Genomic DNA, 11,702 nt, shown 5'->3' with positions numbered 1-11,702 from the left:
AAGACAGAGCAGGATACCCAGGGCTCGGGTTACACCTATCATCATTTATAGCCACTGGGGGGCCACAGGCAGGCTGGGGGGGGGGGGGGGGGACTCATATAAATGTTAAAAAAAACCTCCATAAAGTGACATTTTCATGCCATGGGACCCTTTAAAAAGAATATGCCACAATAATAATTTGGTAATACTAAAGATAATATAAAAATAGCTTAACACAAAAATGAGTCCATCTTTAACTTTAAGGTCCCAACAAACCACCTTCACGTCAAGCACGTGTCCCAAAACATTAGAGTTTAGGCTTTTTGTATAGAAACAATAAAAGATAATCCAGCCAGGAAAGGTTTCAGGTTTTTAGCAACATGTTTATTTTTTAGCACCATAAAAAGTCAGTGATCGCTGTCCCGTGTGTTTGCTCTCATTCTGTCTTTCCTTTGAGATGGAGCGATGGTGGTGGTGGTGGTGGTGGTGGAGTTTTAGGAAAGGATGGGCGTTTGTAGAAATAAAACGGCTGAGAGGGCTGCGTGGCTATGACAGCACCCGCCGGCCAGTGGGTGTCACGTCGTTCACTTGCTGGCGGAGGTGAAGGTGAAGCATCCTCTCTGGTGGAACTGCATGTCCCTGATACGACGCATGGACTGGATCTGGGGCTGGTAGGCGCAGAAGTCGTTGTAGTGTCTGTAGTCACCGCACTCAAACAGGTACTGGTAGCCTCTGTATCCGGGGTACTGGTAGCCCACCCAGCTGAGGGGGCACACATGGAGAAGAGGGCTGAGAGTTAAACGCTGAGTGTCAGTAGAACTTTAATCTCGTAGTTCTTTACACTCTCAAAGGTCATATTGGCTCCTGTTCTGTTTTTGGATCCATTTTAAGACTCAAAGGTTGGATTTTACGGCCATTAGCGGTCATAGATCTGGTTTTAATGGCCCCTGAAGCATTAAAAAGGTTAGAGAAAGCCCAGTGGGGGGTTAGCTGTCATTGAGGAGGTTCTAGATGTTCTCAAGAAATACTGGTTGGGCATCAACGACTAGTTTTATTTTTTTTCACAGGACAGCTGAAGACATGAAAGGGGGAATGACATGCAACAAAAGGCCACAGGGCGGAGTCAAACCCACAGCTGGAGGGACCTCTATGTATGGGTGCCTGCTCTACCAGGTGAGCTAACCAGGCGCCCCAATGACTAGTGTTAAGTTTGGGTTCTTCGTGGCTAATAATTTGCCTTTGGGAGTGTCAAACACTTCATTTCATTTTGTGCACCAATTTATGGTGGAGACATCTTTATCTATGTGAAGGAAAATACAGGTGACAATTCAAAATTCTACATTTTTGCCTTTATATCAGCAAATCTAGAGGTTTCATAAAGACGTTCTATTGTTATTGTGAGCATCTACTGGTCCATTAGGCAATTTAATAAGCCCAGGGTGGTTAGTGATCATTGAGAAGGTACTAGGGGTCCATTAGTGAGCTTTAGGTATCCTTTAGGAGACCCCAGAGGTCCTTTTAATATGTCCTGTTGACATTTGGGATCTTATAATGGTCCTTCAGGAGTTTCTAGGGGTAATTAAAGATATTCTAATTGTCATTGAGAAGGTTCTAGGGGTCCATTATGGAGCTCTAGGTATCCTTTAGGAGACCCTAGAGGTCCTTTAATATGTCCTGTTGACATTGGGGATCTTATAATGGTCCTTCAGGAGTTTCTAGGGGTAATTAAAGATATTCTAATTGTCATTGAGAAGGTTCTAGGGGTCCATTATGGAGCTCTAGGTATCCTTTAGGAGACCCTAGAGGTCCTTTAATATGTCCTGTTGACATTGGGGATCTTATAATGGTCCTTCAGGAGTTTCTAGGGGTAATTAAAGATATTCTAGTTGTCATTGAGAAGGTTCTAGGGGTCCATTATGGAGCTCTAGGTATCCTTTAGGAGACCCCAGAGGTCCTTTAATATGTCTTGTTGACATTGGGGATGTTATAATGGTCCTTCGGGAGTTTCTAGGGGTAATTAAAGATATTCTAGTTGTCATTGAGAAGGTTCTAGAGGTCCATTAGGGAGCTCTAGGTATCCTTTAGGAGACCCCAGAGGTCCTTTAATATGTCCTGTTGACATTGGGGATCTTATAATGGTCCTTCAGGAGTTTCTAGGGGTAATTAAAGATATTCTAGTTGTCATTGAGAAGGTTCTAGGGGTCCATTATGGAGCTCTAGGTATCCTTTAGGAGACCCCAGAGGTCCTTTAATATGTCTTGTTGACATTGGGGATGTTATAATGGTCCTTCGGGAGTTTCTAGGGGTAATTAAAGATATTCTAGTTGTCATTGAGAAGGTTCTAGAGGTCCATTAGGGAGCTCTAGGTATCCTTTAGGAGACCCCAGAGGTCCTTTAATATGTCCTGTTGACATTGGGGATCTTATAATGGTCCTTCAGGAGTTTCTAGGGGTAATTAAAGATATTCTAGTTGTCATTGAGAAGGTTCTAGGGGTCCATTATGGAGCTCTAGGTATCCTTTAGGAGACCCTAGAGGTCCTTTAATATGTCCTGTTGACATTGGGGATGTTATAATGGTCCTTCAGGAGTTTCTAGGGGTAATTAAAGATATTCTAGTTGCCACTGAGAAGGTTCTAGGGGTCCTGTAAGATGTTTGACATGCCCAGGGTAATTAGTTGTCTTTGAGGAAGTTCTCTAAACACATTGGACTATTTATTCTCTTTATTTATGATAATTTTTTGTGGGTTTATCTTCAGAGTGTCTTGGACTTTTTTCCCCTGTCCCTTGCTTTCTGCAACACTGTGAATTTCCCCGTAAAGAGGTTGTCGTGGTCATTGAGGATGTGTCATTGGACCTTTTTATGAGATTTTTTCGGGATCCTATTGAGGATCTATGACGCTGTTCTGGTCGGTAACTTGTGTATTTCACTGTGAGACTTTAAGCCATAAAAATGTGAATAACCTCCCTCCCCTACCCTTAAACTAAAAATACACATTTGTCAACAAATAAAACAGCACGCAGTCAGCTTTAAGCCTTGTGATGACATGCCATCCTACTTCTCATGAACAACTACTTTGTAATGTAACTCCGGCAAACCCCCGCAGCTTCCTTCCAATTTTGCAGTACACAGCCTTCGCTTCTTTATGTATGAAGCGAAGGCATGACCAAGTCTTTGCGCATAAACACGCATCTTAAAAAACACTTGACGCTCCACTGAATTCATTACTATTTAAGCAGTTGCACATTTTTGTGTATTCCCAACTTGTATATATATTCAAATACTTGTTCTTGTATTTTATCCTATGATTATTTCATGTATATTGTACGTATGTATATGGGATCCTAGTATTTCATTTATGTTTATATGCTGTGCTGTCTGACGGATTTTGCTGCTGGAACACTGTAATTTCCCATTTTATTGGGATCAATAAATATCTATATATCTATCTATCTATCTATCTATCTATCTATCTATCTATCTATGTATCAATCTATCTATCTATCTATCTATCTATCTATCTATCTATGTATCAATCTATCTATCTATCTATCTATCTATCTATCTATCTATCTATCTATCTAAGATAAGATAAGATAATTTGATTATTAGTCCCCAATGGGGAAATTACTGCACTTCTATCTATCTATCTATCTATCTATCTATCTATCTATCTATCTATCTATCTATCTATCTATCTATATATCTATCTATTTATCTATCTATCTGTCCATCTATCTATCTATCTATCTATCTATTATCATCTATCTGTTATCTATCTGTCTATCTATCTATCTATCTATCTATATATCTATCTATTTATCTATCTATCTGTCCATCTATCTATCTATCTGTCCATCTATCTATCTATCTTCTATCTATCTATCTATCTATCTGTCCATCTATCTATCTATCTGTCCATCTATCTATCTATCTGTCTATCTATCTATCTATCTATCTATCTATCTGTCCATCTATCTATCTATCTGTCTATCTATCTATCTATCTATCTATCTATCTATCTGTCTATCTATCTATCTATCTATCTGTCTATCTGATTCATCCTTTCATAGTACTCGGGTGTACTCACGCTCCTCCGGGGACCCTCACGCTGCCCACTCTGTCGCAGAAGCCGTGCGCCCAGAGGGTCGGCACATCATCCTCCTGGATCTCCATCTTGTTGCCCTTGAAGTCGGAGAGCTCATACAGGCAGATCTTGTGCTCCATGCTGTCCTGCAGGGGGGGGGGGGGGAAGGCTGTTCTCATGAAGCATCCGTACATATAGCTACGTAGTAAAACACTGTATTTTCTATGGATTCTATCACTGAATGCACCACGTTGACTGCTGCTGTATGAGAACGCTCTGGTCCGCATGTAACACAGCGGTTTCAAACCGGGGGACTGGTGTTCGAGTCCCGGGGAAAACACCAAGACTTTCACCCAAGAAACGTGTGTTTCGGATTGTTTTAACCCTAACCACCATCTTTTTTTTCTGAGCTGATGGTTTAGGCGGTGGCCTGCCAATCGGAAAGGTTGGCGGTTCGATCCACGGCCCTGCAGCCCCGTGTCGAGGTGTTTTTGGGCAAGACGCTGAACCCCGAGTTGATCCGATATGTAGATGTGTGTGAATGGTGAATGGTTCCTGTTAAAGCGCTTGAAGTAGTCGTTCCAACTAGAAAAGCGCTATACAAGATCAATCCATTTACTTAAAGAGTAACGGTTTAGGTCCAAAATACATTTCTGATCTGCTACTACACTATGACCCCCCCAGACCTCTCAGGTGGTCTGGGACAGGTCTACTACTACACTATGACCCCCCCAGACCTCTCAGGTCATCTGGGACAGGTCTACTTTCTGTCCCCAGAGTCAGAACTAAACAGGGTGAAGCAGCTTTCAGTTTCTATGCTCCTCATATCTGGAATAAACTCCCAGAAACCTGCAGATCCGCTGCTACTCTCAGTTCTTTAAATCAAGGCTGAAGACCTTTCTATTTGATGCTGCCTTTCTTTAAATGACTGCTCATTTCTTTCTTATGCTGCACTGTAACTTTTATTCTTGTGTTTTATGTGTCCTAATGTTTCTATTTTGTTTTTAACTGTCTATTCATGTGTCTTATTGATTTTTAATGCTTATGACTTTTAACTGTTTTTACTTGTGTTTTATCTGTTTAACTGATTTTGTGTAAAGCACTTTGAATCGCCCTGTTGCTGAAATGTGCTCTACAGATAAAGCTGCCTTGCCTTGCCTTGCCTAAAGAGTCGTTTTGGTGTCTAAACTTAACCGTCGTCGCTGTATGATGCTCACTTTTTGTCGGCGAAACTCAACCGCCACGACCTCTCAAAGGCCCGTCATGTCGCAGTTCAACTGTAAAAAACGCTAAACTTAACTGTCATGTGACCTGCCATTAGGGGATGCCTAATTATTTAGGATATCATAAGAATCATTGTGCATTCGTCTTCGTACGATATCATCGTTCATGAGAGTGAATTAACTGAAATATAACTTAGAGTGCTGTCGATGTAGAGCTGTTTAAAGGATCCCAAAAAAAGAGCTCAGAGAAGCAAAAGTTGTCTCCAGAGGTGAAACAGTTCAGTTAATCAGTTGATAGTTTCAGTTTAAATATCTCTGCTGGAAACACTTCTTTCACTACTTCTCTCTTTCAAATCTTTTCATTACTTATTAGATACTTTAACAATACAAATCTCCGGGGTTAAATAAGTATTCAAGCGTTACTAGCATGTCTTGTTTTGTTTGTTTTGAGTGATTATTCCAGTTATTTCATGCCTTCCCTCAAAAGTTGTCTCCTTGACAAACTAAAAGTAGCACTTTCCTTTAATGCCTTCATATGAAGACAGAAATCTGAAATCATCAGTTGAATTGTGATCGCGATTTTGGCTCCTAGCTATCACAAAAGCAATGTAATCGAGATTTTTTTTTAAATTTAACTAGATTTTTTTATTGATTTTTTTTATTGATTTTTTTAATTGATTTTTAATTTAATTTAAATTTAATTTAATTAATTATTAAAAAATAAAAATTAATAAATAATTTTTTTTTTCAATCGGGTAATAGTTTCAGTTCAAATATTTCTGATGGAAACATTTCTTTCACTACTTCTTTCTCTTAAATCACTTTCATTTTAAAAATATAAATTTCTGGTGATTAGATTTTTGAATGATTTTATTTTAATTTAATTTTGATTAATTAATTTTAATTTAATTAATTATAAAAAATAAAAAATAATTAATAATTTTTTTTTCAGTCGGCTAATAGTTTTAGTTAAAATATTTCTGATGGAAAAATGTCTTCTTTCTGTTAAATCCTTTCATTTTAACTATATAGATCCCTGGTGTTAATTTGGATATATTCTATATATTCTATTATTAACTGTAAGGGGAATTTGAAAAGTTAATACAGAGAAAAGTGAAGCCCAATCTCACAGTTCATGGTGTTTCACGGTTTCACTGTTTTTTTAACCCTCGTTTTATATTCAGGTCAAATTGACCCATTTCAGATTTTTACAAGAAGAAAAATGGTCCAAGTTCCATGTTTTCTACCTGAAATCAGCGTCCTTTCCTTATTTCCTGAGATAAACATGTATTCCTGACTCAGAACATTATTCTGGATATGACACTCATGTTGTTTCCATAGTGGATTTTTAACATGAATTATAACATTATGACAACAAACATACCCCACCTCCATGTTTAATAGTGGTCTAGTAGAGACTGATGCATTCCCTGAACATAGATGTTATCTCAGCTGGTGGAAACTGAGATAAAGACAACATTTGTTGATAGATTATGAAGTAAAATGTAATTTCAGAATTATTTTTAAAACCCTAAATAACTCCGGAAAGTGAAGCCAATACAAGATCTAGTCCCATTAAATGAATTTAAGGCCGTGTTAAAATGCCATGTAATTCAAAAATGTAACCGCCACATGTGACCTGCTCCTTTCCTCTGTGTGTGATGTTGACCTTTTGTTGTATTTCTGTTTAAATTGTAAATGATGAATCTCAAGGGACTTCTTGGTTAAATAAAATAAATAAAAAGAGATTTCAATCTCAAGGGACTTGCTGGTTAAATAAAGGTTAAATAACATAAATAAAAATAAAACAAGGGTTAAGTTCAATAAATGCATCTTTTGTCGAATGCAACAGTCGTGACTGTGTGACTGTGATTATTATTATTGTTATTTTGGTGTCTTCATACTGTCTTTTTTTATCTATTTTTTTATTTCTTTTCTCGCTGAAAACTGCTGCTGGAACTTTAAATTTCCTCGCGGGAGTCGTACCAAAAGGATCAATAAAGAGAAGTCTAAGTCTAAGGGATTATTTCGCCCTGATATGAGATGATGTTGGTGTAACCGTACCATGCGGATGGGCCTGAGGGACATGAGGCAGTCACTGCGGTAGGAGTTGCTCCAGGTGTCCCAGCGAGGATACTCTCCCTTCTCCAGGATGAACATCTCCCCACGGAAGTTAGTCTGCTCGTAGGCAACAAAGCTGGAGGAAGGGCGGCGTCCGCCGGGCGCACGGGGGGGGGGGATGCAGAGGGACAGGAGAGGACAATTAGCGGAAAGACAACGAGCGAAACCAAATCCGTCCGTACGCCGGGTCTGTGTGTCCACTTACGGGCCGCACTCCACGATGATGCTACGCACTCGGTCCATCCCACGGTCACACACGTTCATACACTCGTTCTGGACCTCGATCATCCGGCCCTGGAAGTTCTCCTGGTCGAACATCATGATCTGCACACAGAGGCAACATCACAGGTTATAACAGCATGCCCCCCCCCCCCCCCCCCCCCCCCCAAAAAAAAAAAACATGGCTTCAGTAGAAGACTACGTGCTCTCCCAGAGGATCTACCCGCTTACAAAACACACACACTTCTATTGAAATATTCTTTCAACTGAGTCTAGGGCTGCAGGTAAAGATTGCTTTCAATGTCGAATGTGGGGATTATTTTCCAGATCAATGGTTTTGTTTGTTTGGTCTCTAAAATGTCCCGAAGTTGGGAAAACTATGGATCAGTGTTTTCCCCAAAAGCCCAAAACGACGTCCTCAGATGTCTTTGTTTTGTCCACAACTTAAAGATGTTCAGCTTACTGTCACAGAGGAGAGAAGGAACTAGAAAATATTCACATTTAAGAAGCTGGAATCACACACGTTTTACTCTACTTCCATAAAAATTGACTCGATTAATCGATCATTGAAACAGTTGGCGATTAATTTAACCAGTCCCTCCAGAAAAACGCGATCATGCGATCGCGTAATTCAATGCATAATCAGCCAAAGTCAGCATTTATACGGGGGGGGGGGGGGGGGGTATTTTTTGCAGATTGCAGAAATTGCAGATTTCCGCGCAAAATAATGCGGGGCCTTGCATGATTTCACGATTGTTGCAATAAAGTCACAAATATCTCAGCGGAAAGTTGAAAAATGTTGCATTTACTTCACACTAGAGCAGCCGTTTTCCCTTGTTGCCATGGGACAAGACAAACACAGTCTCTTTTATTGTCAAAGCGCAGTTTTTTGCAAGTTCACGCAATTTCCTCGCATAAAACTGCATAAATATCCCGGATATTCCATCGAATCGAGAAAATGTGCCGCGTAATCGAGGATTTTTGCGACAGTCACAAAAACAACCTCTGCATTTATCTGGAAGGACTGTTCAATAGTCAATAGTTGACATTTAGCCAATCACTGTTGCCGTTTCATGAATTCCTTCAACTCTAAGTTGGCCTCAAGAATCGGTGTCGGAAAGTGTATTTACCCGAGTATTTTCCTTTTATGCTACGTCACACTTGGAGGCCTACTCTAATATTCTACTTTAATTAATTAATTAATTGGAATAAAAACATCTAAGTAAGGTGAAGCAAAAACCTGTATGAAAAGCTGCCGTTAAAGTGTCCGTTCACTTTAAGTCACACACACACATATATATATATATATATATATATATATATATATATATATATATATATATATATATATATAAAGGGCTAAAAATGTCAAAAAAAATCATCTTTAAAAAATGACTAAAAGATTAGATTAGATGGAAATATGTTTGTGGTGTTTTTACTCTAAGTGTTTTCCTTTCATGCTAGAACTCTTTGAAGCTCCATCTATCCAGTTGCCTTTTTAAAGGTTCTTGTACTGAACTTAACCTTTTGTCTATCGTATAAATATCTTCATTGTATTATAACTGTTTATTATTTTAGGATGCCTAATAACATCTGGCTAGGGGACTGCCGATGAAAACTAGCCTATGGCTAACTCGGGTACGCTTACATTTGCTTCGAGTGTCGATCAGTGTACATTGTCCCCTTTTCAAATAAACAAATAAATGAAATGAAAATGAATATTTCATATTTTCTGCTACTTTATGCTTCTACTCCACCAATATTTTGATGCTGGTACTTTAACTGAAGTCATATGTTTTTTACTGCAGGACTTCTACGTCCTCCACTGTGGTATTAAAAACCTGATGTTTGCAGCTGTGGGAAGTCCGGATGGGAGGATGTGTTTTCTTTTGCGCTTTAAATAAATGAGATTGGGTCGAAAGCCCAGCAGAGACTCACTCTGTAGGACCCCATGCCGGGCTCTCCGGTCTTGGTGGCCTTGCTGGAGGCAGCGGGGGCGGGGGCGCCCTTGTCCTTGGCGTCGGTGCCCTGGCTGGAGGCGGACTTGGCGGTCTGAGACATGGCGAGGGGCTTCAGGAGAGTCTGGGGAAGAGATGGCGGGACAGACAGAAATAGAGGTGTCGATGGAAAGTGACAGCGTGGCAGACGGAGAAGGGGAAGGAGGAGAAACGTGGCTCAGAGGGGCGATGGATGTACAGTCTGTTTATGGGGGTTGGATTAAAACTAGGGCTGCAAATAATGATTGTTTTCTTTTATCCATTAATGTTTGGGCTATTAAATGTCAGAAAATATGGATACATGTCACTCCCACTTTCTCAAAGTCCAAGTTGATGTCTTTAAATGTGTTGTATGGTCAGTCTAAAACCCAAAGATATTCAGTTTTAAATGGAAATCTCCATATTTGAGCGACTGAAGACGGCATTTTCTGCCCTTCTGTGTGAAAAATTACTTTGACGATTGTTTGGTCTATCAAATGTCACCTGATGTCTATAAATGTCTTGTTTTGTAGGACCAAAACCCAAAGATATTCATATCGTATGATATAAAACCTCCATATTTTAAAGGCTAAAAACAGCATTTTCGGCCATGAAAATTACTTATATGGATTAATCGATTCATCATTTGGTCGATAAAATGTCAACAAATTGTGAAAAATGTCACTTGATGTCGTTAAATGTCTAGATTTTTTTCAGTCCAAAACCCAAAGATACTCAATTGAGTGTGATACAAACCAGAGAAAGAGCAGCGAAATCTCTGTATTTGAGAGGCTGAAAACTGAAATTTCAGCCATTCTTGCATGAAAAAAGACTCGACTATTGAAATCGTTGCCTGATATTTTCCAATCAATCGACTTCTCGTTGCAGCTCTAACTCAAACACGAGTGTTGTGTTTATGCGGGGGGTTTATTTGGGCCCTTGTGTTTGGGCTCCCCCCCCCCACCCCCCACCCACCCAGGCTGAGGGTGTTTTGCCCGGGTGTGTTGGGCAGGGAGAGGGCTCTGGCTCTGGCTCTGGATGTGCTGCTGTGTGTGTGTGTGTGTGTGTGTGTGTGTGTCCTTACCTGCGTGAGTAAAGCTTGCAGTGCCGTGTGTGCGAGGCTGGCTCGTGCTGGTGCCTCCAACGCTCGACCCCAAGCTTTTATACTCTGGCAAAGGCCGAGCGTGGAGGCTCACGGCACAATAGAAAGCCCGTCGTCATCACAGTCGGCCCGTGCCAACGCCAGCGGGTCATCGCACAGCCTGGAAACGCCCGTCGCCCCCCCCCCAGGCTTGCCTGTAAGCATTTTACTATCAAAAGAAAACCCCTGACCGAGGCAGTTTGGCCCCCCGTGTGTGTTGGGCTGGTGGGGCTGGTGGGGCTTGAGGCTACGGTTGCATGTAGAGAGCAGGAATGCAAAGGTTCAGAGGGCACAAAGAGGTAATCCCTTCTTTATATCACCTACAGGGGAACGCAGACACACAACACACTCCCTGGAGTACAAAGATTTGAATGGATAATTGGATAATAAATTTGGGCGCGGGATCAAAATGTCTCTGGGTAGACCGCGGTGCCTGGATGGATGGGTGATTTGTTTATTTATGCGTTTTTTAGTTTTTTTTAGCTTTTATTTTGTTAAAGAATGAGGCTGCAGACGATCCAAACCCTTGTTGTTATCAATGAATCCCACGAAAAGACCAAAACCAACTGTGTGTTAGCGTGTCGTTGTCCGTAATGCTCTCTGACCTGTTTGTGTCTCTCAGCTCCCAAAAAAATTAATTTAAATTGTCCCTCCATCCCAAACATAGAGCTTCTTAGAGCTATAACGATAAGGCGACTAATCAATTAGAAAGAAAATCACCAAAAATTCAATAATCAATTAATCGTTAAGGTCCTTTTTCATGCTAAAATGGCAGAAAGTGCTGTTTTATATGAAGATTTCCTGTCAATGCAAGACATTTAAAGACGTCACCTTGGACTTTAAGAAACTGGGAGCAACATTTTTCACTTTATTATGACATTTTATAGACCAAACGATGGATCGTTAGAGTGATTTTTCATGCAAAAATGGCAGGAAATGCTGTTTTTAGCCTCCCACA

The 11,702-nt window shown here is 40.3% G+C and overlaps 1 protein-coding gene across 1 annotated transcript; it reads right to left on the bottom strand.

Annotated features, from left to right (window-relative positions):
* Nucleotides 1-341: 341 nt before the first annotated feature.
* crybb1 (crystallin, beta B1) lies at nt 342-10,896 on the bottom strand. The gene is made up of 6 exons (XM_032508544.1): nt 10,688-10,896; nt 9,566-9,709; nt 7,614-7,732; nt 7,352-7,484; nt 4,068-4,210; nt 342-741 (listed from the first exon to the last, which is right to left on the bottom strand). The coding sequence occupies exons 2-6, from the start codon at nt 9,686-9,688 to the stop codon at nt 564-566; spliced, it is 696 nt and encodes a 231-aa protein (XP_032364435.1). The 5' UTR covers nt 9,689-9,709; nt 10,688-10,896; the 3' UTR covers nt 342-563.
* Nucleotides 10,897-11,702: the final 806 nt, after the last annotated feature.

Source organism: Etheostoma spectabile, unplaced genomic scaffold, assembly GCF_008692095.1.
Source record: "Etheostoma spectabile isolate EspeVRDwgs_2016 unplaced genomic scaffold, UIUC_Espe_1.0 scaffold00008248, whole genome shotgun sequence".
Taxonomy (NCBI): Eukaryota; Metazoa; Chordata; class Actinopteri; order Perciformes; family Percidae; genus Etheostoma; species Etheostoma spectabile.
Note: the sequence above shows the minus strand (reverse complement) of the source record. Positions and strands in the feature narration are given on the sequence as shown.

Bases quoted from the DNA above. Each gene is read 5' to 3' on its own strand.
- crybb1 (XM_032508544.1), bottom strand. From the start codon at position 9,688: ATGTCTCAGACCGCCAAGTCCGCCTCCAGCCAGGGCACCGACGCCAAG. The intron at 7,485-7,613 runs GTAAGTGGACAC...CCCTTCCTCCAG, and splicing joins ATCATCGTGGAGTGCGGCCC to CTTTGTTGCCTACGAGCAGA. The intron at 742-4,067 runs GTGAGTACACCC...GTGCCCCCTCAG, and splicing joins GTGAGGGTCCCCGGAGGAGC to CTGGGTGGGCTACCAGTACC.